Below are 26,996 nucleotides of genomic sequence, written 5' to 3' on the forward strand. Positions count from 1 at the left end.
GAGACTCAGTAATACCTCGTAGAGAATAGAATACCTGGCAACTCATGACATGAACCTATAAAATACACATAAACACAAACAGAATTCTCCATGAAGAGTTGATTTAATCACAAGGACCATCCAAGGAAAATAACAGAAGTGATTCTTCCTTCAGGTTTATTGCTTGTCACAGGAAGGAGCATATACAAAATAAAAAATTAAAGCTCATATTTTGAAAGGAAACTGATAAACATATCTGTGTGCTACACACATACTCAAACTCAAAATTAACATTTCAAGGGAAAATATTGGCTTAATGGAAAAATCTTGACTTAAGATTTTGTTGAAAATATAAAAGTAAATGAACTGGATGATGATTCAGGGCGGCTACAAATTTAGCAAACTCAGACAGAGACAGTATAAAATATGTCAAGTCATCAGGTTCACAGCTGACAAAATATATGGGTGCCTTCTATGGAAGAAGCAACTAACATAATAAAAATTTTTTAGCTGAGATAATAATAAAAAAAGAAAATATGCAATAAACATTCTAATACATCAGCTAGGAGTTGATTACCAAACAATTGAGTTATGAGAATAATTGAAATATTGAATATACTTTTGTCTTGGAAATAATCGAGAAAAATTAAATGAGCGACAAAAAATCTCTTCTAGATTGTTGCTAATAGACAAAATAATCTGTTCTACAATGTACAAAACGCAAGTGTTTTTTTTTATTAGGAACTGCCACTTGCATTTCAACATACTATATACTTAAATATAATAAGAAAAATACAACTGAAAGCCATATAATTAATGTAAAATATGTTGGCAAAACTATAAGCTACTCTTGCCAATTCTCAATCATCTCAGTATAAACCCAAGGATTAAGACAGACAAATACTTCAACTTATCTACTAGACGTGGTCAGATCTGTTTAGCAGACGTATTCAGTGTTCTGAATAATCTGTATCAATTCAAAGTTAAACATAAAGAAGCATTCATTTCCAAAGATAAATAAAAATGCACTGAAATATTTATACTGGGTATGTGAATGGAACGGACTTAATTCAGCTCTCCAAATATGAAGGAAATACTGCCTCAGTTAAATACATAAAATATATCATTCTTTCAATCTACAAGATGTAACCAAAACAATGAAAAAATACCTTTGTATCACAGTATATTTATGTTATATAGATATTGGAATAAACATCCAAAGTGACCTTATATATTTATATAAAGGAAAATTATCTCACTAATGTGTTCTGTGGAGCAGAACATTTGGAAAATGTTGTTAATTAGTGTGCATCTGTTTTTAGTATATGAACAATCACCTACCAAAAATGTAGTACTCATACATACATAATATATATATATATATATATATATATATATATATATATATATATATATATATATATATATATATATATATATATACATTTCAGCAACAGAATACACTTGCCATTTAAGTAATTAGTAATTACAAAAGTTAGCCATAAACAGTACGTATTGCAAAATACACTCGTACCTACATTAGCAGTTAGAAGACTACAGTATGGCAATACCATCTCTCCTATGGCGAGGATTCCTAAGTTTTTCGTCATCACAATATTTTGAAGCATAAATCAGGGCGATCTTTTACACTGGTTGAGAAAAAACTTAACTTCCAATTGCATAATAACAATAACAAAAATATTCTTCAACTTACAGCCTTTCTCCTTACAAAATAAATGGGGAACTTGTACTTCTGACAGCTGGGCAGGCATTAAGATAACAAAAATAAAATGACAATACTTAATAGCTTCAATAGAACTGGCACCTTTCCAGTAGTTACCGATCAAGGGATTGTTTTCTGTGGCCAACTACCGATCAAAGAAAACTCATACAATCAACCAGTCAGTTGAAATACAAAGAAACCCAAGATTCTTTCGGTCAATATTCAAACTTCTTCCCAGAGGATTTAAGTATAAACTAAAATTTCCTGTTTCTTTTGTAAATATTGCAACTTAGGTGTTGGCGGAATACGATGACTCAATATTTATTACTTTGAAATATATTATTTTCAATCAATAATCCAATTTCGAAAGCGTGGTCTCGTTTAAGATTATATTGCCAAATTAAAGTTTTGATGACAATCTACACCCATCTGTGTGTGAACTGCAAGCCTTAACAGTGTTGGTAACTACACACTGAGGCAGTAACTGCATTCACAATGAACTGGAAGATTTTGACATGATATACAGTATAAGCAAGTTACCATGAAGTTTGGCTAAACAACGCCATGGTATTTCCAAGCAATAAAAAGTTTACGGCTGGAAAATTCATCGTGCCATTAGATTAAACCATATTATAGCCTCAATTTCCATAAATGGCAACAACAGCCATTCTTATCATCGAAAGTCATTTCGATCTTTAGAACAAATAGCTAGGATTCCTTTGAGGGGAATATTCTAACCTCATATTCTTGGAGCTGCCTCCATAAGCATCGTTAACCTTTCGCTTGGTCTCGCTTACTCTGGGAGGCTCCTGGCGCAGCAAGCTGTACAGACCTATGCCACTTCTGCCTCGTATGTGGATCATAACTTGCTGGTTCTCTTCCAGGGCTTCGCAGACCTGAAAGAGATAAATTGCTGTTGAAGCGTTAAAAAATTCATGCGAGTCTGCTCTTGATTCGCATGTACAACTAACTTTTGAAGCACGGCAATACAGATTATATAAGTAACTATCAGGTCAGAAAAATGTCTATTGTGAAGCCCAAGTGACCGGTGTTATGTTAAGCCTTTTATTTTGCAGTGCACTGCGTTCTAAAGACTAGCAACGAGCTCACCATTAAATTTAACATTAATATGGCACACGTCAAACAATTCTGTTCTTCAAACTCAGAAAGCAAACTGTGCACTTGAAAATAACAACCTGTGCACTGGCAGACTACTTAATTAACAACGCTGTCAAATACTACTCTACCACTTGTTGTGAGAGGGATATGTGACAGAAATCTCCATCTCTCTCTCATCAGTATGCCACCTACACAAAGAACGCCCCTAATTTCCCTGATGGTACCTGCACCATTCCTCACTGTATCCTGTCTGCTGTCTATCTAATATATACAAAATATACACTGAGTACCTGACACTGCATAGTTAACAACTGCATAAATGTATCTAAAGGACAGTAGATAATTTATATGAAGGTACTGGTGTGTGTTTACAGTATTTAAAAACAGTTACAGTTGCTCCCATTTATGGAAAACTTTGAAACATTTAACAAAGATCATAGTGGTGAGTGCAAAATAAAGACCATATACTAACCTCTCTGTGAACCAAAAGATGATGCTTAAGCAACTGAAGAGTTCTTTGTGAAAAACCACAAAAAGGGCAATCAAAGTTCCTATTGTACACGTGGCCCTTAAGGTGGCTTAAGGAATTCTGCCGAATCAGGACTGCAGGGCATCCTTTGAACTGGCATACATAAGGCGAATGCTTTGAATGAAACAGAGCATAGTGATCCACAAGTGTATTTGGGTTTTGGCATTGCTCAGAGCACAATGGGCACTGGTAAGCGTCAGTGCTCTTGCCATCCGTTTCATCAAGCTCCTCGGAAGAAGTTCCAGATCTAGTGTCTTCCCTGAGCTCAGCTGCTTGTTGGGTAGTGGCACTCACACCCGAGGGATCATCCATATCTTCATTACCCATAAAACTCACGTAAGAAGCGATTTTTTGGGTCAACTTAGTTAGTTCTGTACTGGCACCCCTTGTGAAACACCCATCACTGTTCAAGCCACCGAAACCACCAACAACCTGTTGGAAATTTTGGTGAAAAATGTTGGTGAGCAGGTGATTACCAACATCAAGCATTGAAGTAGCAAGTGAAGCATCTTCGTCTACAAATTCAATTGGATGTCTTGCTTTAACACTCAAGTCCAAAGCCACTTCATTGTCTTGGGAATCCTGACTCTCCTGATATTCTAAATATGGTTTAAGTACTGGACTATATACATTTGAAGCATGAGGAACCTGATCATAAGCAAAGGAAGTACTGGCAGCCATATCCTGCATTTCTTTATTAATATAACTTTTCAAGTTCGATACCTGTGTTTTACCACCAACTGAGAACTTCTTTTTCTTTTTAGTATCTTTATTGGAAGTTTTGCTACGCAACTGGCTTTTTAACTTAATTTTTACACTTTTTCCACATCCACTTTTTACTTTTTTCATAGTAATGTAATTTTCAAGCCTATCTGCAGTTTTTTCTCCGTCAGAGACCCCACTGAAACGGCTTTTCCACTTTCCACTTTTAGAAAACTCAGGATTGAAAGGGAGATCATTATTCATGGTGTCTTCACCTGCAAGATTCAGTAAGAACTTCTTCCTAAATAATGTCGAGTCAGTCACAGAAACTGAAGCAGAATTCATTGGCATCACATTTGGAATCTCTTCCTCTTCCTCCTCCTGGCTAGGATCTTGAATAATCATTTTAATGTCCGGGTCTAGTTTCTGAGCTTCCTCTGATAATTTCTTGGCTTCTCTCTCCAGTCTCAAATACTGCAAGGTCAGTTTGCTTTTCCATTTGTGAACGTTGGGCTCACTGGCTTTGAGAGGCTCTGTCTGAATTACAGCTTTTGCATTCACTGCTTGTCCTGAGAGTTCCTCGTGAGTGACCTTATCCGAAGTTTCATTAGCATTTGTTTTTTCCTCTGGTAATGCCTGACTCCTCAGTCTCAGCCTGTGTTTGAGAACGCACCTATGGGCACCTAAGACGCGCTTCTTCTTTTTCATACTCTGCTAAGAATTTCAAGACGTTACATTTCATACTTTCCACGAAAAATCATTTTCAGGCTTCCTCCACCCCATATTCCTAACTCATAATTATCAAATCTTATACATGCATAGATTTATACACTGTACTGTATTATTATTTAAAAAATATCCTTAACAAAACAATAATGATCTATTTCTTTCAAGAAAACTACAAAAGAACTACAAGCATTGAAATTGCCAAACAAATACTTACTTTAATCCTATTATGAGCTAAGGTGTGACTTCGAAGCGCAAATTCACAGTTTGTCTTGTAGGTACATAGGTCACAGCTGATCTTCCTCGGAACTAAATGACCCTTGATGTGCACTGCCAAATTTTTCGTTCTCAGAAAGACTGGGCAATTGGCATCAATACATGGAATACCTGAACTTGGACACCTTTGTGTGGATAAATGGCACTGTCGAACGTGGTCCACCAGTTCATTAACCGATGATGACAGTTTGGAACAACAGTTGACGGGCGACCCTCTGAAAACCTGATCACCAAAGCTACTTCCATCTACTTTTATGTCCTGCTCACCTGTTGTTTTTGTACTGTTCCCAAAGGTCGATTTTGACGCATCATGCACTGTCTCTTTGAATTCACTGGTCTCTGAAAGCTCAAACCTAAGAATACCTTCAGGAGCAGCTGATGAAGCCATATCAGGTTCTTGTTTGTTGTCTTCCCCTTCGAATTCTGATTCCTCTTCTGAGACGTCTTCTTTTGTTTCTTCCACAAACGCCGCCTTTTCCCTCGTGTATCCTGACGTCACTGTACGTGCAGACCTCCTCAGCAATGGCTTCTGACTTCCCTCTGAAGATGCTCTTCTAGTTTCTCTAAGAGCTGTCATTCCGCTGTTCTCTTCGCCAGCATTATTTCCGTCTAATGAATAATCTTGGGAGTCCTCCCTAGAAGATCGTTTCTTACGCCCTTTAGAAATCTGTGGGTAGTGTGAGTAAACATATAATCAAAACAAATTTGTCAATGCGAAAATTGTTGTAAGAGCTTCGTTCTTAAAATAAATAACTCATTTGAAATTTGTACCAAATTTTAAATCAGCTTAGTTATTAGCATCAAATACGGTAACTGTTTTCGATGTTTCTTAAATACTTAACTAATAACAAATGCTCCTTTATTTCAAATGATTTGTGTAATATTATATGGGTACTACTAAAGGCAGATGGTTATATTCCTGTGTCAAAATGTCAAGAACAGTTTCTTCCAAGTGTTAAACAAAAGCATTTTTCCATAGCCTTCACTTTTAGCCTTGGATATTTACTCGACATATATTCCTCTAATTCATAATGTTTGTAAGCAGCAAATGTTACTGTGATAAAGGAATGTTACTGTGTTAAGCAATGTGCATTGGAATTCTAATATTCTGAAGTTAGTAAACAATGATGTATGGTGTCCATTTTTATGTTAGTCAGAATTGCAAACTTAAAGCATTTAATGAATGGGATGGCAGTAAGCAGGCACATATAGGAACCCAAAACTTCTAATCATGAGTACTAAGAGGTCTGTGTGAATAAGAATTGAGTTGTAGATCTAATAGACTGAAATATAACCAAGCCTGTCTTAAAAAAAATTCTCATCAATCCACACTACACTACCAATTGTTAGAACGTGCAAATGGATAATGGCATTGTCAGCAAAACCAAAACTAATGCTTCACTTAATATTTGAACAAAAATACAAAAAAAACAGCCCTGAAAAGGAAGACACAAAGTGTGTGGTACACGCAAAGCATTCTCAAGGTATCTATGGACACTAAACAAAAACTAATGAACAAAACCACAGTCAGTCTCACCTTTGTATGAGTAGATTCGTGTCTGATCATTGATCCAAGGTTACTTTGAGAAAAAGAACAGAAAGAGCACTGATATCTACCAGTTACTAAGTGGCGCCCTAGGTGAATCCTGAACTTATTTCTTGCCAACAACACTGAACATGTGGGCACGGGGCAATAGGCATACAGATATGTTTCGTGAGTCTGCAAGATATGATGAAGGAGGAGTTTCTCAGTTTCTAAAATCTCCTGGCAGCATGGACACTCAAAAATAACTTTGTCTTCTTCTTGGAAATCTGGGCTAGCATTTGTCTTCCCTCCTAGGAGAATGTGTCGTTCTGCACTTTCTGTCGTCTCACTACTTTCACTGTTGAAGCTGAAGGAGGAGGAGCTCTCACTCATTCGAGGTTGATCAGGATCCCCAGGATGCTCTTTATCCACTTCTTTCGAATATTCCTGTGTGTTTATGCTGACATCACCACCTTGAACAGTAACTTCTGCCGCTATATTGGCGTCTTTCGATTTCTGCAACTTACGGCTCTCATAGCTTGTGACAAAACTCCAATTGTCGCTACATATCTCTTCAGAAGTCTTTGCTTTACTCTTAAGTGCTTCCATTTTGTGTATAGCTAAGCTATCAGCTATCTGCTGTCGCTTTCCGACTGGAACCGTCCCATTTTCATTTCCAAGACACGTCAAATTCTCATGCACTACAAGATTATTGTCTGATAATTCCATCTCTTCTGAACGTATAAATTCGTTAAGCTTCTCTGGAGAGCCAAAAAATTCCTTCGATTTAAGCACAGGATAATTATCTCCACTAAAGTCATCAACACTTTCAAGAACAGAATGATTTCGAATGACAGTGACTGATTCGGTGGCGGTACACTCAAATGTTTCATTTCTATCTGGAAGGCAAGCTGTTTTCTCTTCTGAAGTCACAGCAAGGTCGCTTACAACAACGTACTCTACTTCCTCTGCTAGGCTAGCCCAAGATGCATTTGCAATCAGGTCATCACAGTTCTCTTTCTCTGTTTTGATCTTTCTAGCTCCCAAATAGTTTTTGCTCTCACCAGTAGGAGTTGCTGAAGCTCTACAGAAGTTTACAGATGAACACTCAGGGATATCTTGCAGAGACCCTGCACATGCATTTGGCTTTTTGGATAAGCAAGAGTCCTTACCCAATACTGAGGAGGTACTTGGCCCTGTTACAGATGATTTTTGCACTAATGAGTTTGTCTCTTCCTTTAAAGCTACAGTAGATTTCAATTTTGTCTCAAGACCTTTCTGGAGTTTTAAGGTTTCAGCATTTTTTCCCTCACAGATCATCTGTGTCTTTTGTGCTGTTGCTTTGTGCTTTTCAATTTGGGATGCCCCACTTTCTATGGAAGGCAATACAGATTCTTGTCCACTTATTACAGACAGGACTTCCCCTGATACAAAGCTGTATTCCTGTTCAGAGTGCTCTCTCTGCATCATCATAAGATTTTCAACTGACCCTTGATATTTCTCAGACACTGAATTTTGAGTTCTTGTGAATGTATCATCAATTTTCTTACAATGCTTCAATCTACGGTGAAAAGTAATGTTTTTTTGACTCAGGGACAACTTCCGTCCATGTTTACTGTGGAATGAAGCTGCACTTTTAAGAATTTTCCTCATGTATGCTGCAATTACCTTTTCACGCCTCGTCTTTTTAAGTGTAAAAACCTAGTGCAAGATGCTTTGAAAGACTTGTGGTTCACATAAAATTTAGTCCCAGTAGTATCTTGTGTCACTGGGCATTCTATCCCCTGTGAAGAATGGGCAAATGAAGCTGGATTATTAACACAATTATAAAGCTTTCCAGAGATTACAGCCTCTAATGGATTCCCATTACTAAACATTCTTTTCTTATTTTTCAAGATTTTTTTATTCTTTATTTTGCAAAAAGCAGCAGCCGTCCCTTTGCTTAATCTCATGTGAGACAGGAATTCACTATCTCGTGTACTTACTTCACATACATCAACCTGCCCTTCCTCCTCAGTGACAACAAGTCTACCAGAGGAGTTATCAATGAATGACAGATTTTCTCGATGACAGTCCTTTCTATCACTGTTTTCTTTAGCCATATAAGTTTCACAAAAAGACAAATCTCTTTCTTGGGAATTAAATTCAGTGAGGTCATGGATAGGGCCTTTTATAACTAATACGCTCACCTTGCTTTCCAAAGTATCCGCAGTTGGAGTTGTTTCACTGCTTTCTATGTGACTCACTCTGTCATTGTTTCTGGGTTTCAAAACATCAATAGGCCTGTTGGTTCCTGTCTTTACTTCACAATAACTTCCACCATTCTTACGTGCAGACTGTTGGTCTTCTTCATTACTTGAACAAACCCTTTCTATTTCTGATGCATTATCTTTAATCAAAACATTAGCTTCCACAATGGATTGTTTTGGAGCAATGTCAACTCCTTCCAGTTCCCCTCTGGTTTCAAATTCTGAAAATTTTTTTTTCTTTTCACTTTGGTTATTTACATGATCATGAATTTTTTCATGTTGACTACTTCTAAGGGTCCAGCCATTGCATTCATTCATTACAGCATCAATATTTTCAGTAAACTTTCTCTCTGACTTGAATCTGAAGGCTCTGAATTCAGTTGGAATGATGCATTTTTCAAAAAGTTCTTCAGTTAGAGTAGTGCATTCTTCAATAGGTTCATCTTTTATTACAACTTCAGAAGTCAAACACTGCTGTTCAGATGTAGTACATAGCTTAATCTGACAAGATGCCAGATCTCGATCAAAGCCACTATCCTGCATGACTGTTGTTGTCCTATTGACTTCAGAAATAAAACTTGTCTCATGTTGCCCATTAATGGGTACATCTTTGATCGATGTTTGGTTTTCGTCCAGAACACACCAACTTCTCGCCTCTGAAAAATCATCTTCTTCTCCATCAGACACATCTTCCTTGATGATTGAGTCCCTGGTAGCGATCACTTCAGGAGTAATGTTTCCATTATCTGAAGTGCCTGATGCATGCAAACTGGCAGAGGCTATCTGGTCCACATACATGCACAATTCACCTTTAGCTGACAGATTGAAAGGAGCTACAGGTTGTTGTTCATTAGCATCTGCTTCATTCTGTACATTATCCCTCTTGGAGCGTGTTTCAGCATCAGAATTTACTAATGGTCTCCTACCAGGAGAAAGTGGTTTAACCGAAGCGATAGTGCTTGGTGCCTGTTCCCCGAAGCGCAGTAGTGGCAAAGGGCTAGCAGTACCCTCACACAATGGAGAAACAAAAGCTGGAATACCCTGCAAGTGCATTTCCAATTGTTGGCCAATGCTTTCAAATCCTAACAATTCTAAACTTCGTGAAACAGATATGAACTTTGGGACGAGACACTTTTTGATGCGAAAGCTTTCCCTGTACATAAGCCGAATGCACAGGTCCATAATTTCCTGATCAACCCCTTCAACGATCAGAGTCAGCGATCCATTCCCACACACTGTGACAGCCATGGCAATTCTAGACTGACTCTCCTTGTCTGCTGCCCCTGTCACGCAGCATCCATCAGAAGCATCGCCGGGGTCTTTTCTCCATCTAGCTGGATCGACTTGGGAGTTAGGCTTCTTTGAGAGAGGTGATTTCCCAGCGGAAAATCCAGATACTTTCTTAGCAGGATCGATGAACAGGACATCGATGAGTGACAACGTCGACCTGGACGTCTTCTGCTGCTGCTGCTGAAACTGTTGGTGCTGGTTGTTCTGACTACCTGAGAGAAAACTCTCATCGAGATTTTCCACCTCGACTCTGCATCTAGGACGCAGGAGGCGACGCTGAACGCGGTCTGATTTCAGAAGCTTGCAAATTGGAGGCGAGGCTGCCGCTACGATTGGCGAGTGGGCAGAGTAGAGTTTGCCGTCACATTTGATGCACAGATCGGCAAACAGTTCCTGGAAAGCCATGTGGTACATAAGGAACAAATGCCAGCAGATGAAACACTGAGCAATATATATATAAACGGAATAAAAATCAAATAAGCACTCGCCTTCAAAACTCTCCAAGTTATTCCTATAATTTCAGTGAAGGGTAAAGAAAGGAACTATTAATTTAACGAGTCTTATTCATCAAGGAATAAGTAAAACGCACAGACACACACACAAACGCATACAATTCTGGTAATGTCACAATGGGCAATCCTCGATGAAATACTTGCATTAAGAGAACTATGAGCGGAAAAAAATACGTTTACAAATCATACGTATTCAAAAACCAGACGTAAAATACACTTCCACTATGTAAAGTACATTTTTAATCTGATTACTGTCTGACCCTCTGCCAAAGTTGAATATTTGCAAGTAAGAGGAAGTAAAGGGAAATACAGAAAGAAGAGATCCCACTCACTTATTAAAAAAAATTGAATAATAAATAAATATAAATATACTGAAATGCAAGGTGAATAGTATTAGGGTAGGTATGCATTGCACTTTCTCTTGAACTTTCACCCATTCACAAACCAAAATCATTTCTGGCGATCAAAGGCCACTGAAAAACCCCTTCAGTAGGAATTAAAAAAATGCAGGGTTAACTACACCTGAGCAAAGAGCCATACGAAGAAAAAGTGTTAAAAAAATTCCTGTTATCTTTTGGAGTGTTCGAATTTCATGGCTTTACTTTTGTCTTATGACATCTTATCAATTAGTGGTAAAGTCTGCAATAGAACATAATCACGTTTGCATTCTATGATATGCACTTGAAGAACATCACATTTGCACTCTATGATATGCACTTGAAGAACATCACATTTGCACTCTGTGATATGCACTTGAAGAACATCACAAGATATGCATCATCACATTTGCACTCTGTGATATGCACTTGAAGAACATCACTTTTGCACTCTATGATATGATATGCATTGAAGAACATCACATTTGCATCTATGATATGCATTTGCACTCTATGATATGCACTTGAAGAACATCACATTTTTGCACTTGCACTCTATGATATGCACTTGAAGAACATCACATTTGCACTCTATGATATGCACTTGAAGAACATCACATTTGCACTCTGGCATGATATGCACTTGAAGAACATGAATGATATGCACTTGAAGAAACATCACATTTGCACTCTATGATATGCACTTGAAGAACATCACTCTGCACTCTGAAAGAACATCACATTTGCACTCTATGATATGCACTTGAAAGAACATCACTCTGGCACTCTATGATATGCACTTGAAGAACATCAAGAAATTCACTCTATGATGGCACTTGAAGAATCATCACATTTGCACTCTATGATATGCACTTGAAGAACATCACTCTTGCACTCTATGATATGCACTTGAAGAACATCACATTGGCACTCTATGATATGCACTTGAAGAACATCACTCTGGCACTCTATGATATGCACTTGAAGAACATCACATTATGCACTCTATGATCACTCTGGCACTCTATGCAAGAACATCACTTTGGCACTCTATGATATGCACTTGAAGAACATCACTCACATTTGAACATCACTCTATGATATGCACTTGAAGAACATCACATCACACTGATTGAAGAACATCACATCATTTGGCACTCTATGATATGCACTTGAAGAACATACACTTGAAGAACATCACTCTGGCACTCTATGATATGCACATCACTCTGATACACTGATGATATGCACTTGAAGAACATCACATCTGATATGCACTTGCACTCTATGATATGCACTTGAAGAACATCACATTTGGCACTCTATGATATGCACTTGAAGAACATCACTCTGGCACTCTATGATATGCACTTGAAGAAACATTTGATATGCATCACTCTGGCACTGATATGCACTTGAAGAACATCACTCTGGCACTCTATGATATGCACTTGAAGAACATCACTTGGCACTCTGATATGATATGCACTTGAAGATATGCATCATCACTTGGCACTCTATGATATGCACTTGAAGAACATCACTCTGCACTCTATGATATGCACTTGAAGAACATCATGGCACTCTATGATATGCACTTGAAGAACATCACTCTGGCACTCTATGATATGCACTTGAAGAACATCACTCTGGCACTCTATGATATGCACTTGAAGAACATCACATTGAAGAACTGGCACTATGATATGCACTTGAAGAACATCACATTTGCACTCTGTGATATGCACTTGAAGAACATCACATTTGCACTCTATGATATGCACTTGAAGAACATCACAATTGCACTCTATGATATGCACTTGAAGAACATCACATTTGCACTCTATGATATGCACTTGAAGAACATCACATTTGCACTCTATGATATGCACTTGAAGAACATCACTCTGGCACTCTATGATATGCACTTGAAGAACATCACATTTGCACTCTATGATATGCACTTGAAGAACATCACATTTGCACTCTATGATATGCACTTGAAGAACATCACATTTGCACTCTATGATATGCACTTGAAGAACATCACATTTGCACTCTATGATATGCACTTGAAGAACATCACACTGGCACTCTATGATATGCACTTGAAGAACATCACACTGGCACTCTATGATATGCACTGAAGAACATCACATTTGGCACTCTATGATATGCATGAAGAACATCACATTTGGCACTCTATGATATGCACTTGAAGAACATCACATTGGCACTCTATGATATGCACTTGAAGAACATCACTGGCACTCTATGATATGCACTTGAAGAACATCACATTGGCACTCTATGATATGCACTTGAAGAACATCACATCACACTCTATGATATGCACTTGAAGAACATCACTCTGGCACTCTATGATATGCACTTGAAGAACATCACTCTGGCACTCTATGATATGCACTTGAAGAACATCACTCTGGCACTCTATGATATGCACTTGAAGAACATCACACTGATATGCACTTGCACTCTATGATATGCACTTGAAGAACATCACTCTGGCACTCTATGATATGCACTTGAAGAACATCACTTTGGCACTCTATGATATGCACTTGAAGAACATCACACTGGCACTATATGATATGCACTTGAAGAACATCACTCTGGCACTCTATGATATGCACTATGCACTTGAAGAACATCACTCTGGCACTCTATGATATGCACTTGAAGAACATCACACTATGGCACTCTGATATGCACTTGAAGAACATCACATCACACTGGCACTCTATGATATGCACTGGCACTCTATGATATGCACTTGAAGAACATCACTTTGGCACTCTATGATATGCACTTGAAGAACATCACATTGGCACTCTATGATATGCATCATCACTTGGCACTCTATGATATGCACTTGAAGAACATCACTCTGGCACTCTATGATATGCACTTGAAGAACATCACTCTGCACTCTATGATATGCACTTGAAGAACATCAGATATGCACTTGAAGAACATCACTCTGGCACTCTATGATATGCACTTGAAGAACATCACTCTGGCACTCTATGATATGCACTTGAAGAACACACACTGGCACTGATACACTCATCACTGATATGATATGCACTTGAAGAACATCACTCTGGCACTCTATGATATGCACTTGAAGAACATCACACTGGCACTCTATGATATGCACTTGAAGAACATCACTCTGGCACTCTATGATATGCACTTGAAGAACATCACTCTGGATATGCACAACATCACATCACTCTGGCACATCTATGATATGCAAAGAACATCACTCTGGCACTCTATGATATGACATCACTCTGGCACTGAAGAACATCACTCTGGCACTCTATGATATGCACTTGAAGAACATCACTCTGGCACTCTATGATATGCACTTGAAGAACATCACTCTGGCACTCTATGATATGCACTGAACATCACTCTGGCACTCTATGATATGCACTTGAAGAACATCACTCTGGCACTCTATGATATGCACTTTCACTCTGGCACTCTATGATATGCACTTGAAGAACATCACTCTGGCACTCTATGATATGCACTTGAAGAACATCACACTGGCACTCTATGATATGCACTTGAAGAACATCACACTGGCACTCTATGATATGCACTTGAAGAACATCACTCTGGCACTCTATGATATGCACTTGAAGAACATCACTCTGGCACTCTATGATATGCACTCATCACTGGCACTCTATGATATGCACTTGAAGAACATCACACTGGCACTCTATGATATGCACTTGAAGAACATCACTCTGGCACTCTGAATGATATGATATGCACTTGAAGAACATCACACTGGCACTCTATGATATGCACTTGAAGAACATCACACTCTGGCATGCACTTGAAGAACATCACACTGATATGCACTTGAAGAACATCACACTGGCACTCTATGATATGCACTTGAAGAACATCACACTGGCACTCTATGATATGCACTTGAAGAACATCACACTGGCACTCTATGATATGCACTTGAAGAACATCACCCTTGCAATGCATGTACCAGCACAAGATTGACATTACCGCAAGGTATCATTTCTACCTCACTGATCTCTACCAGAGGAGAGAAGATTATACCGTAATAGTTAACAACAATAAATAAAGAAGGAAAATGGTATACACAACTATACAGGCGTCCATCTAAACTCCTTTTCCCCTTGTAACAAGCGGCTCTTGAGTTTTAACCCTCGTGGTTCCTACTAAATCTGTTTGCCCTTTTTCCAACCCACTGCAGACAGCTAATTAAAAAAAAAAACAGCATACAAGTTTAACGGAAAGGATGTTGAAGGCAGGTCTTCTTGTTAGTTATAATGCCGTTAAGATTGCAAGTATATGTATTTAATATATATACACATACTGTATATATATATATATATATATATATATATATATATATATATATATATATATATATATATATATATATATATATATATATATATAATGTATATGTGTGTGTATATTACTTCTTAGCAAGCCACTTCAAGTAAATGGGGTCCCTCACGAGCAAATAAAAGGGTAAGAAATACCACGTTCATTCTTTAACTTCAGAATCGAGAAGAAGTCCCACTGCGCAGATAAAACTTCATCTCTTTGCGCAGCCTAGCCTCTACACAGCGCCACTGCCGAATCACTGTTTTTCACCACAGCAAATCTTTTCCATCCACAGATATAAACACAAAAAGATTCATCTCAACAGCTTTCGCTTTTTTTTTTATTCGTACTTATCTTGTAAACTTATTTTCACAAAGGTGTGATAGCTCAGGAATCCGTACTGACCTAAAATGTAAAACTACAGTATTTGCAACATTTTCGAAATTGAGACATGCCACCTGTTGGGCTCGTGAAACACTAATACACGAGTTACTGCAGTTTCAGAATGATTCTTCGATGCTTTCCACGAGTATTTAGGGGGTCCCATTTGTAGCATCTGCAAAATCAGTAGTAAGGCAAGGGAGTATCTACCATTTTTCTCAGTTTTGTATTTTTGCAGATATTGCAGTCTTCCATTTTAGGGCAGCGAAGGTCTCTATTCGCCTCTTCTTCTTCTTCTTCTTCTTCTAATCCTCCTCCCCCCTTCTTCTTCTTCTTCTTCTAATTACCTCTTCTTAAATCATCGATTTCCTTTCTTCCATCATCTACACATCCATTCATTAATCCATGTTTCTGGTTTTCACTGATCCTCTAGTTAATCAACTTCTTGCTAAGATTCACTTTCAACTTTCACTAAACAGCAAATACCAAAATCTTTGAAAAGCACTGCAGTTCTTCATACTGTATTCACAATACATACTGTATTCACAATACATACTGTATTCACAATACATACTGTATTCACAATACATATTGTATTCATTCAAATACATACTGTATTCACAATACATACTGTATTCACAATACATACTGTATTCACAATACACTGTATTCACAATACATACTGTATTCACAATACATACTGTATTCACAATACAACCAAAAGCCAAAGGCATAAAGCATTTGATCGATATATCAAAAATGAACTCTCTACAACTGTGTACTCTAATGTTTTCTCGGCGCTAAGAAAAGTAGATAATAATATATTTCCATTTTCCAATCCCAATGTTAGAATAGAATATAGACTTTTGGCCAAAGGCCAAGCGCTGAGAGCTATGAGGTCATTCAGCGATGAAACTGACACTGACAGTGTTTGAGAGGCGTAACAGGAAGAAAACCTCACAGGTGCATTATGAATCAATTGGTAGGAGAGGGTGGAAAGGAATATGAAAGAGAGAGAATACGAACGGAGGTACAGTAAAAGGAATGAACCGGGATGCAGGTAGGGGCCGAAGGGACTCTGCAAAGGACCGTAAGTAATGCCTACAGTACATCCCATGAGGTGCACTGACTGCACAACCTCACGCCTACGGGGAATCCCAACTATAACTTTATCTTCTACGCAAATACGGGTCAAATGTTTCTTATTTCCCACCTACCTACGACGAATGACAAACTATAAGATGTGTAACACACAAAAACCAACGGGAGAGTCATCAATTACACTGATTTCTTCAATTTGAAGGAAATAACAAAAACCTAACAAAAGCTTACACCACGAATTGAAAAAAAGCGGATTACTTCAGAAATAACAGAGCTCTAAAAAATTTAGTTAGCTTACAGTGCTTGTGAAGGCATAATGTTCTTTGGAGACTGCTTGACGTAACTAAATCCAGGTTAAAAAAGTAATAGAAAAAAAGTCATAATTAAATCCAGGTAAAAAATGTCATAGAAAAAAAAGTCACATAAATCTTTCCTAGATAGTGACCCCCCTCAAGGGTTTTAACCTGGCATGTATCCAACTCTGCGGCGTGTTTAGCACAAGCCCTTTGGGAATTTCCATGTAAAGAGAAACAAAAGACTGCAAATATCATAAAGATAATTAATGACCCCAAGAAATATTGTGAATTTTTCCCCTGGGACTTTATGACCGGCCACCCTAAATTCATGTGACTTTATTCCTGTGACTTTATGACCGGCCACCGAGGTATTACCATACGGGACGGGCGACTTTTGCCACTTGAAATCTGGCCCACTCAAGTGGAGTGATCTCTAAATACGAAATAAAATGCGACAGATATTCAAATGTCACTGTGGCATAACTTGACTTGTTCTGATTTTCAAGATGAAAAATACAAAATTAGAGTATCTTAAAAAAAAAAAAAAATTGCCCAAAGGATGCGATACACCTTTATGAAACACGCCACCATAACGAAAATATTAGTTTTAGAAACAAGAAAAAAAAAACAGAAGCTTGAGATACGAATATTCCAATTCATTTATATATATAATATATATATATATATATATATATATATATATATATATATATATATATATATATATATATATATATATATATATATATATATATATATATATATATATATTTTTTTTGGAGAAAATGGGGTTTAATGAATGCGATTTGTTTTGTACCTTACTACCCGTTACGGACAGTGATGAGCTGCCTTGCAGTGTCTAAATTCTGATACGTAATCAAATGTAATTAAGAAACAAATCATACCATGAAGAAAATCCAAATCTTGACGACCTTAGTGCAGCTTATCACCAACGTATAATTATTACCACTAGCTATATTATTACGTCTCTCTAACTGTTCTTCGCCTTCAAAATTAAAACAACAATATTTCTATGACACACTGTTACAAGGCCACCTTTCAAAATACATCAGAAAACATTCACAAATATCTTACAAAACTTACCTTGCCTCTGTATTCTTGAAAGGACTGGAAGTGCAAGGGAGCTTCAGAACGACTTGCAGCCCACCGCCTGCAAGGAATGGGAAAATAATGAATACCTCCATTTTCTCTCAAGAAAATGAAAATGATATTTCAATTTTCTCTTAAGTAAACAGCATGGTAACACTGCCTCATACCCATCACCAACCATGGTTTATATATATATATATATATATATATATATATATATATATATATATATATATATATATATATATATATATATATATATATATATATATATATATATTTTTCTCCTTGTTTTCTTACTATATACACAAGCTCTTCGTTGGTGAGTCGGTAGAGCTGCGGACTGGAACTCGCTAGACCAGAGTTCGATTCCCCGCCCAGCTGATGAAGAGTTAGAGGAATTTATTTCTGGTGACAGAAATTCATTTCTCGGTATAATGTGGTTCGGATTCCACAATAAGCTGTAGGTCCCCTTGCTGAGTAACCAATTGGTTCTTAGCCACGTAAAATAAGTCTAATCCTTCCTTGGGGCCAGCCCTCTCTAGGAGAGCTGTTAATCAGCTCAGTGGTCTGTTAAAACTAAGGTATACTTAACTTTTTCTTACTATACACACACACACACACACACACACACACACACGCTATATTCAAATTTCTCTTCCTTCCCACACTAACCACACACACACACATACATACAAACACTCATTAGTAACTCGTTGTTTCCCTGAAAGGAGAGGCTTCAGAGAAAAAGTAAATCTTGAAATGTTCGATCAAGGACGATCTCCAGTCGAGAAAAAAAGCTTCCACATCCACAAATATGAACCTCAGCGTTTGATATCCGTACAACAGAAGGCTCAACTACTAACAAGTCGACCGCCCGCTGATGACTTTTGAGAGAGAGAGAGAGAGAGAGAGAGAGAGAGAGAGAGAGAGAGAGAGAATGAATGTTCCTTACCGTCTTCATTACCCTCCTGTTCATCTGGGTTTGAGGCCATATCCTCTGTCTAGATCCACCTGTAACAAAAGAAACTTCTGTAAGTTAAAATTGCTGTGAGAATCCGTATTTAACGTATCCTAATAGCAGATCGTGTGTGTGTGTGTGTGTGTGTGTCGTAACCCAACCGCTCTCAAACCACCTTACTCCACCGGTACTTCCTAAACGTCGTAAGCAAACGCTTTTAACATGTCATATAAATGGCGAACTTCTTGATGCATGAGATAATCAGATCACACACGCGTGAAAGAAGGGACGCGAACCTAACAGAATAGTGCATGACATATATATGGTACTAAAGGTAAGTGTTGCTGACGATTGTTGTGTGAGGGAGGAAGGTTTTTACTAGACAAGAAAATAAATAAATAAATAAATAAATAAAAATGCTAAACTAGAATTATAACCTCTTCCTTGAAAATACTATGAGTTGATGCAGTTACATATAATCTCATATAATGTAAATACTGTAAAAATATTTGAAAACAAAATCTCTGATATGGATCCACTCAGTAGAATAACGTCTTAGAAAAAAACAGAATCGCTAACAGAAATTAAAGTAAAACTCTTCCTAGATTAACCTTCATTATCTATAAAATGATTACCTGTCCTGAAGACTTTAAATAAGACTGATCATACCAAGAAAGTCTTCAACTGGCAAAGAAGCCTTCCACTGAATTAAGCGCCCAAACGTGAAAAGAAAACCCAATTGCCGAATCATCTAGTGAAAATAAAGAATGTTATTACAAAACTAAGTCGAATAAATTAACGCCAAGGAAACTCGCTATGATAAACAATTATAAAACTTAGAGAGAGAGAGAACGTCCGATAGCATTGCACAAACGGTCCAGATAGATGTAATAACTTTCTAATTACGATGGACAGTTCTTTTCAAAGTAACGGAATGCAACAAATATTCCTATCCGCGAAGGTCCTACTTATATTCACCAAAGTTTAAAAAGAAAAAAAAAAAAAAAAAAGGTGGGGGGAGACCACAAACAATTTTAAGAAGGTGACCCGGTGTACCGGGTCTTTAAACTTCTAAGCATAAGTTAATGAAAGCCCTATGAAAGTTACCTATAATCACGACTACATGATACTTCTCATTACTTTCGAAGTGGCAAATTTGGACTCAGTTGTTAAACCAGCCCAAAATAGGCCTATGTTGAATACCACGTTAAGAGTAAATGCATTCACAGCCACTTAAGAACAAGCTATATATCCTCTCGTTCAAATAAATAAATAAATAAATAAATATATATATATATATATATATATATATATATATATATTATATATATATATATATACGTATATATACACACATTATTCTGCACTATTAAACTACCGATTTTATCAGTATGTATATTATGTTTACTTGCATTCCAACGGAAGATATTCCCATTATCCTTGGTTGCATTTAAAAGTACATACTTCCAAACATTAAAACAATGAACAAAATTTAAATGCAAGCAAAATGCCACGGTATTCAAGCAAATGTTTAGCCTAACTTCTAACCTTTTGGTCTTAGCGTTATCTCAACGCAACAAAGAACTGCTGTTCTTGCAGTATCAAATAAGAGCAATAAAGTTCATTCTTAATCACTGAATACAAAATAGTGTCATGTGAGGAATATTTTTATATAGCCGAGACTCAACAGTGAAAGCCTTTACCAACGTTAGTTTTCCTGAACGATCTTTAAAGAGCGCGTGGACGGTAGGTAAGTGAACTTGGCAACAAGGCCACGTTCCCTATACCAGCTGCACGCAAGTCCGCCTCACTTCCTGCTACTGGGGGAGGGGGCGGGTTCTCCCTAACCATTTTTCATAACTCCATCCAGTTTTTTATATAGTCGTCTCTTTTGATTGTGGGCTTTAATCACTATAATAGAAGTTTTAAATAATATTGATGCATCTTAGTACTGTGACTGTGGAAGCATAAAGACTTGAAATACTATATACTGTATTTATAAATATATATACACAGCGTGTGTTTGTTAATCTTTCTCTTGCGCACTAATTCATTTGTTTCTGTCCGAACACAAAACTCAACAGTTCATCAGAAGCTCCAGTGTATAATAAACTTGATTAATATGGATCTACCTGTATATGCCAACAACAGTAAAAACACTGGCTACAAAAAAAAAATCATGTAGTACATAAACAATTTGCCTCCATTCTGCATTCACACTCTTACAAAAACAATTTCAACTTATTCAGGCCATAAAGGATTTGAAGAAAGATTCCCTAACAAGTAAAAAAAAAAACACTTATCAACGAGAGAGAGAGAGAGAGAGAGAGAGAGAGAGAGAGAGAGAGAGAGAGAGAGAGAGAGAGAGAGAGAGAGAGATTTGTGACTGTAGCCTCATACCACCTTTGGAGCAAAGCGTACCTCGACTGGCTTCTTAGTTAAAACCAGTGCATTGAATATTTATATACTCTCGTGGAATTACTATTCGCTAAGATCACGTGAATTCACATTTAAAATTCAGAATTTAAATGCATAATGTTTCTTCACATACATATCAGAGCTCACAACCTAATTCAACAAAGGTTGAAAGGTCTAGGCTACGCCTTCCACACAGGCAGAGGCGTGCAAAAATAGTCCATTTAAACAGCTTTCGACAGAAAATAAAATAGTCCATTTAAACAGCTTTCGACAGAAAATAATGAGACGTAACAGTTCATACGTATACACATACAAACATACACAAACTAGACAAAAGCTCGCATACACACACATTATCAGCTTATTTATGCATGTATATTTTATTCCAAAATATGCAGTTACAGTACCATCTCTTAAATAATATGATCCATACTTTCACTGTAAACCTTTTCGTAACCATGTAGGCCTAGAGTTGAACGCGTCTCCCCTTGAGAGAGAGAGAGAGAGAGAGAGAGAGAGAGAGAGAGAGAGAGAGAGAGAGAGAGAGAGAGAGAGAGAGAGAGAGAGAGAGAGAGAGAGAGAGAGAGAGTAGCTCGAAGGATCTGCCTACCGGTTTTCCGATAGTTTTGTGGTGGGGTCGTTAGTCCCACGCCCTTTTCCCCTGAAATGCATCCCTAATCGACTAGCTATCAGGTCTTTCATGGCTCAGGTCTAGAATTGTCTGATTGAATATGGACCCTTACTGAAAAGCGCCCTAACCACTTCAGTATTGTGCACATACATGCATAAAAATGCACACATGTATGTTCATGTCAATCACTGGCATGAATATTTCTTGGTATAACCAGGGCTAATTTCTGAATGACACATGTGAAAACGAGTGGTTGTCACGACATTTCGCTACTGGACCCTTTGTACCCGGACATTTCGTTACCAGACACTTTGCTACTGGGCGTTTCGTTACTAGAACCCTTCGCTACTAGGACATACGCTACCAAAAGCTATATTTATTTTATTGGAATGGTAACACATGTTAATAATAATAATAATAATAATAATAATAATAATAATAATAATAATAATAATAATAATAATAATAATAATTTTATAAACTAACGCAAGTGAAAAAAACTTTTTTTTATAATTCATCATTCATTTACTAGTCAATATCACTTACAAAGTATGTATCATAAAATTAAAATATCATAAAAGAAAAGGTGTTAAAAGAAAATTGACTAATTTAAGTTTCAAGTCATGGGCGATAGATTGAAGAAAATTCATTTTACATTCAGGGTCGTAGCAATTAATAACATTCAGAATCCTCTGCTCACAATCCTTATGCTTTTTTTTCTTTTTTTTTTTTTTTGGACGCTGGGTAACCGCAATTTATTTGTATTAATATTCTCGCTCTCGCTATGCTTCCTCGTGTTTCCATATTAAGTAGGGTGTGAGCTTGTAACTGACACCCTAAGGGAGCTATGACACCCTTCAAAGTTAATATTTTTTTTAGCATTTCACTGATTGTCCTTCTGTTCACATTCCACAAATCTATAGGAAACGGGGGATCTAGTCTTTTCCTCCTTGATCCAAGGCCTCGTTCACCACCAATATAATTTGCAGCGAAGTAAGAAACAATTTCTTCTGGGATTCCGGCATCATCAATCAACTCTTCAGAGCGCTCAACAACGTCGTTTTCAGTTACAAACAAATGCCAGTGTTGGGAAACACCGCACTTTCAAATTACAGTCGTCATCTGTCTGCATGGTATCGTTCCTTGTACCCAGCTTGAACTGTATGTTTGTAAACATTCTGAGTTAAATGAAATAAACAGCAGGTAACTTCCGTTTCTTGAAAAACAGTCATCAGAGAATTTAAGACTGCTTTTTCAAAATCAACCACAATATGATCTGGCTCATAATTTTGTACAAGCTTTTTAATTATATAAAAAAGAAGCGTTTGTAAGTGGCGTCGATTTTGTCAGGTAGTGGTGCAAAGAGTCGGGGAACACTCACGTCATTAGTTTGAAAATGCGAGGCACATAACGGGTAGTATATTACTGGACAACACTTGAATGTTCCATTGCCTGGCTATACTTTTAAAGTTTTTCAAATCCCTTAACCGATCTTCAGATGCAAATACTAAAATCCTTTCCAGATCATCTTCACCTCTGTGTCATATTGCAGAAATAACGACCCATTACTGTACTCAGTTTGGCGTACTCTTCAGGAATCAGATAACCATGCCGTTTTTTGGGGGATTCGAGGACATTTGTTTTCCTTTTGCCTCCAGCGGCGTATATTAGGGCTTAAATTTGATGCAGAAGGAAGCACATTCATGCAAATTCTTCAATTGAGTAGCAAGCAAAGTACGAGAGGAGTCCTGGGTTCCAAATGCTTTCTGTGGCGGTATGATTATGCTCACCAACTACCTTTATTATCACGTCATTTTCCTCATGCATGTTTGTGGGCAGCATTCTTGCTTAACATCTCCGATTTTCACACATCCAATATTGTGTTCTTCCGTCACTATTTTGCTTTTGTTCGTCATATATATCATTCAAATCATCCACTAACTTGATTTTAAACAAGATCGTTGGATGGTATGAGAAATATTTATAACAAGATGTTGCATTGGTGACCCTCGTAACGAACTGTCCAGTAAAAAAAGAGTCTCCTGCATTGGTTCAAAGATCGAAACTTGAATTGTTCATGTTGCAGACCTCGATCAACTAGTTCTGGGCCCGACCTTCAAAAAACTTATCAATATTGGGAACACACTTTTTTTTTAATTAACAAAATAAATGACACGAATCTACCCTACATCTAATGCACCCATTCGATAAAAGACTTTAAATCTACGTCAGGAAAATATGGACAACAGCCCTTGACGACAGCGTGCAGTTTCATCACTGCACAAGCCTACGAGCTTTAACATCTATTTCATTCGTCCCTTCATTCAATTCAACTGTAAAACGAGAACGCCAGACCTTTATCATTTACTTACCGATTGATTCGACAAGAGAAATTTCGAAAAATCGACTAAAATCAATGGAGGAGACCGGAGCAGGAACCATCCGGCCTAATGTTCCAATTCCGACGAGCAACACTGTCTGTGGCAGGAAAGAGGTGCAGAAGATGAAGAAGTCGAGGATTTGATGACGTGAGGGAGAATTGTTGGGGGGGAAGTTTGGGGGAGGAAATGAGACTTTTGAAATGTAGATTTTCTCTTCATTACAGTCAGGTATTACTGTAACTTTATGATAATCTGCACGAGAATAAAAAAAAAAAATGATGGAATCTCGGCTGTTGTGGATCTCAATTGCGGAATGATGTTAAGTGTTGCCTTATCACTGTCCTTTCTTTTTTTCTTTTGTCTATCGTAGTAGCCTACATTTCTGGGGCAAATTTTTTTTTTTTTACATCGAACGCTAGTTACGCTTTGTGAATTGCGTCTTCAGGAGTTGGTTTGTGTAAATCTCGTTATCAAACGATGCATTAAAGACTGTAAAATACGATTATAAAAAATAGACTATTGCACAGTAATTGTGGGTAGTGAGTTTGGAAATACAGATATGTATGGCCGGTAGCATTAACGTCGGGGTAGAGAAGTCAAACTGCAATACTCGGTATATATTTTATGCAGCGAATATCAAGGTAACGCTAACAAAACCGGGAAAACATAACGTTGATAAAATGAATGCGAGAATTTGTTTATTATTTAAAATCCGTAATCATTGTGCAAGAAAGCATTAATGGTCAGTTTTTTTTTTATTGTACCACCTTTCAAATTCGACACAAGCGCTACAGTTGTAACGATTTTTCAGAATAGACCTAATAAGATGACAGGCCTATTAGATAGATCGATTTGGTATGATTTTGTGAAATTTAAGATGTCAAGCCAAGCATTGGGACACTTTCGGCCATTTATCGCATCCAGACAAAGAAAGTGAGTTGGAGGGGTTGGGAAATAAGATAAAGCCACTCCCACAAAATAAATGCCTCTTCACAAACTGCATGAAAGGAAGCTTAAGCTGAAGTTTACATCGACTTGGGTGAATGAACAAGCGAGCGGAATCTTTTTTTTCTTTTTCAAGTTAGAAAAAATGTTCTTTGCGAGAAGCTAAGACCAGAGTTGGTCTGTAGGAAAGCTGGGTTCTTTTCTGGGAAATGACTCGGGGGCCACACGTTTCGTTATAACAGGCGATTTGGATATCGTCCTCGTAGAGGCCTCATGTTTATTCCTTTTTTTTTAGGTGTTTGATTAAGTTTTTATGTTTGGGACAATTCATGTATATTAAAAAATCGCTCAAATATTTAATATAGTGCCTTCACTTTTATCCATTTGCTTGAATCGTTTTCATTTGTTTATTTTCTTCAAGTACCTCGCACGTTCATTTTCCCTTGAACATCTTTAGGTGATGTTCACTGCGATGAGAATATTCTCTCTCTCTCTCTCTCTCTCTCTCTCTCTCTCTCTCTCTCTCTCTCTCTCTCTCTCCACTTAAACGTTCGCCTGACTGGCCCTTTCTCTGCTCACATCCCTTCATATCTCACGAAAAGGCGCCTTTTGCGGATTGACAATGGAATGTCCAGGTTCCTCGTATAAAAACTGGTTAAATTCTGGACATCACCCACCTGTGCCTGTGACAGCAGGCATGGGAGCAATCTTTGCGGATATACAAAGGGGCATCGCAGTATTCTGGGAGTGTCTGGGATTTTGAAGGTATAAAAAGAGGCTGTTTGGAAGAGTGTGAAAGGAAAAGTGATGACAGACGGAAGACTGAAATGTCCCTCGATGCGAAAATTGTAGCAGTAATTTTTTATGTATACACACACACACACACACACAACAGGTTCTTCTCAAGTGACAGCGGATCCGTTTCCTTTGACAGTTCAAAAGGACATTTTTGCTTAAACGCCAGAGAAGTGTTTTGAACAAATTTCTCTTTCAGATTAATCTTTTTCTTCTTTTTTTTTTTATTCGCGGGCCATTTAAAAGATTTCCGTTGCTATCTTTGTTGCTGGTAAGTGAAGTCGCTGGTTGAATGTTGGCCAGTTGAAGTCATACTGTTGGAAATCAAGCATCACTAGTTATTCAAAATATTGTTTTTCGTCATTAACTCGAAAACTAGGAAAGTGAAATTAGTGATCACTTCATGAGTTATGAGGCCTCTTAATGAGCGCAGATTCTCTTCACTAACAAACAGGTCAGTCATTTATGGTCCTTCTTCATCCTAATGATAATAATTCTGAATAAACAATTCTGAATAAATATATATTATATGCATATATATATATATATATATATAT

At 37.4% G+C, this 26,996-nt stretch overlaps 2 protein-coding genes across 3 annotated transcripts; both read right to left on the minus strand.

The window, feature by feature from the left end:
* Positions 1-65: 65 nt before the first annotated feature.
* On the minus strand, positions 66-8,178 carry LOC136840721 (uncharacterized). 2 transcript variants are annotated; one of them, XM_067107538.1, is made up of 4 exons: positions 6,592-8,178; positions 4,996-5,721; positions 3,294-4,763; positions 66-2,598 (listed from the first exon to the last, which is right to left on the minus strand). In XM_067107538.1, the coding sequence occupies exons 1-4, from the start codon at positions 8,050-8,052 to the stop codon at positions 2,398-2,400; spliced, it is 3,858 nt and encodes a 1,285-aa protein (XP_066963639.1). In that variant the 5' UTR covers positions 8,053-8,178; the 3' UTR covers positions 66-2,397. The 2 variants fall into 2 exon arrangements, with proteins under 2 accessions (XP_066963639.1, XP_066963638.1); XM_067107537.1 differs by having other exon boundaries at positions 3,294-4,766.
* A 65-nt stretch (positions 8,179-8,243) lies between these two features.
* On the minus strand, positions 8,244-24,801 carry LOC136841120 (uncharacterized). The gene is made up of 4 exons (XM_067108166.1): positions 24,691-24,801; positions 19,264-19,322; positions 18,303-18,369; positions 8,244-10,511 (listed from the first exon to the last, which is right to left on the minus strand). The coding sequence occupies exon 4, from the start codon at positions 10,074-10,076 to the stop codon at positions 8,244-8,246; it is 1,833 nt and encodes a 610-aa protein (XP_066964267.1). The 5' UTR covers positions 10,077-10,511; positions 18,303-18,369; positions 19,264-19,322; positions 24,691-24,801.
* Positions 24,802-26,996: the final 2,195 nt, after the last annotated feature.

The sequence above is a fragment of the Macrobrachium rosenbergii genome, chromosome 8 (assembly GCF_040412425.1).
Source record: "Macrobrachium rosenbergii isolate ZJJX-2024 chromosome 8, ASM4041242v1, whole genome shotgun sequence".
NCBI lineage: Eukaryota > Metazoa > Arthropoda > Malacostraca > Decapoda > Palaemonidae > Macrobrachium > Macrobrachium rosenbergii.

Coding starts and splice junctions, on each gene's coding strand:
- LOC136840721 (XM_067107537.1), bottom strand. CDS start 8,052: ATGATGATGCAGAGAGAGCACTCTGAACAGGAATACAGCTTTGTATCA. Junction 4,767..4,995: donor TAGCTCATAATAGGATTAAA/GTAAGTATTTGT, acceptor TGAAATTCTTAG/CAGAGTATGAAAAAGAAGAA. Junction 2,599..3,293: donor ATCTTTTGGTTCACAGAGAG/GTTAGTATATGG, acceptor TATCTCTTTCAG/GTCTGCGAAGCCCTGGAAGA.
- LOC136841120 (XM_067108166.1), bottom strand. CDS start 10,076: ATGGCTGTCACAGTGTGTGGGAATGGATCGCTGACTCTGATCGTTGAA.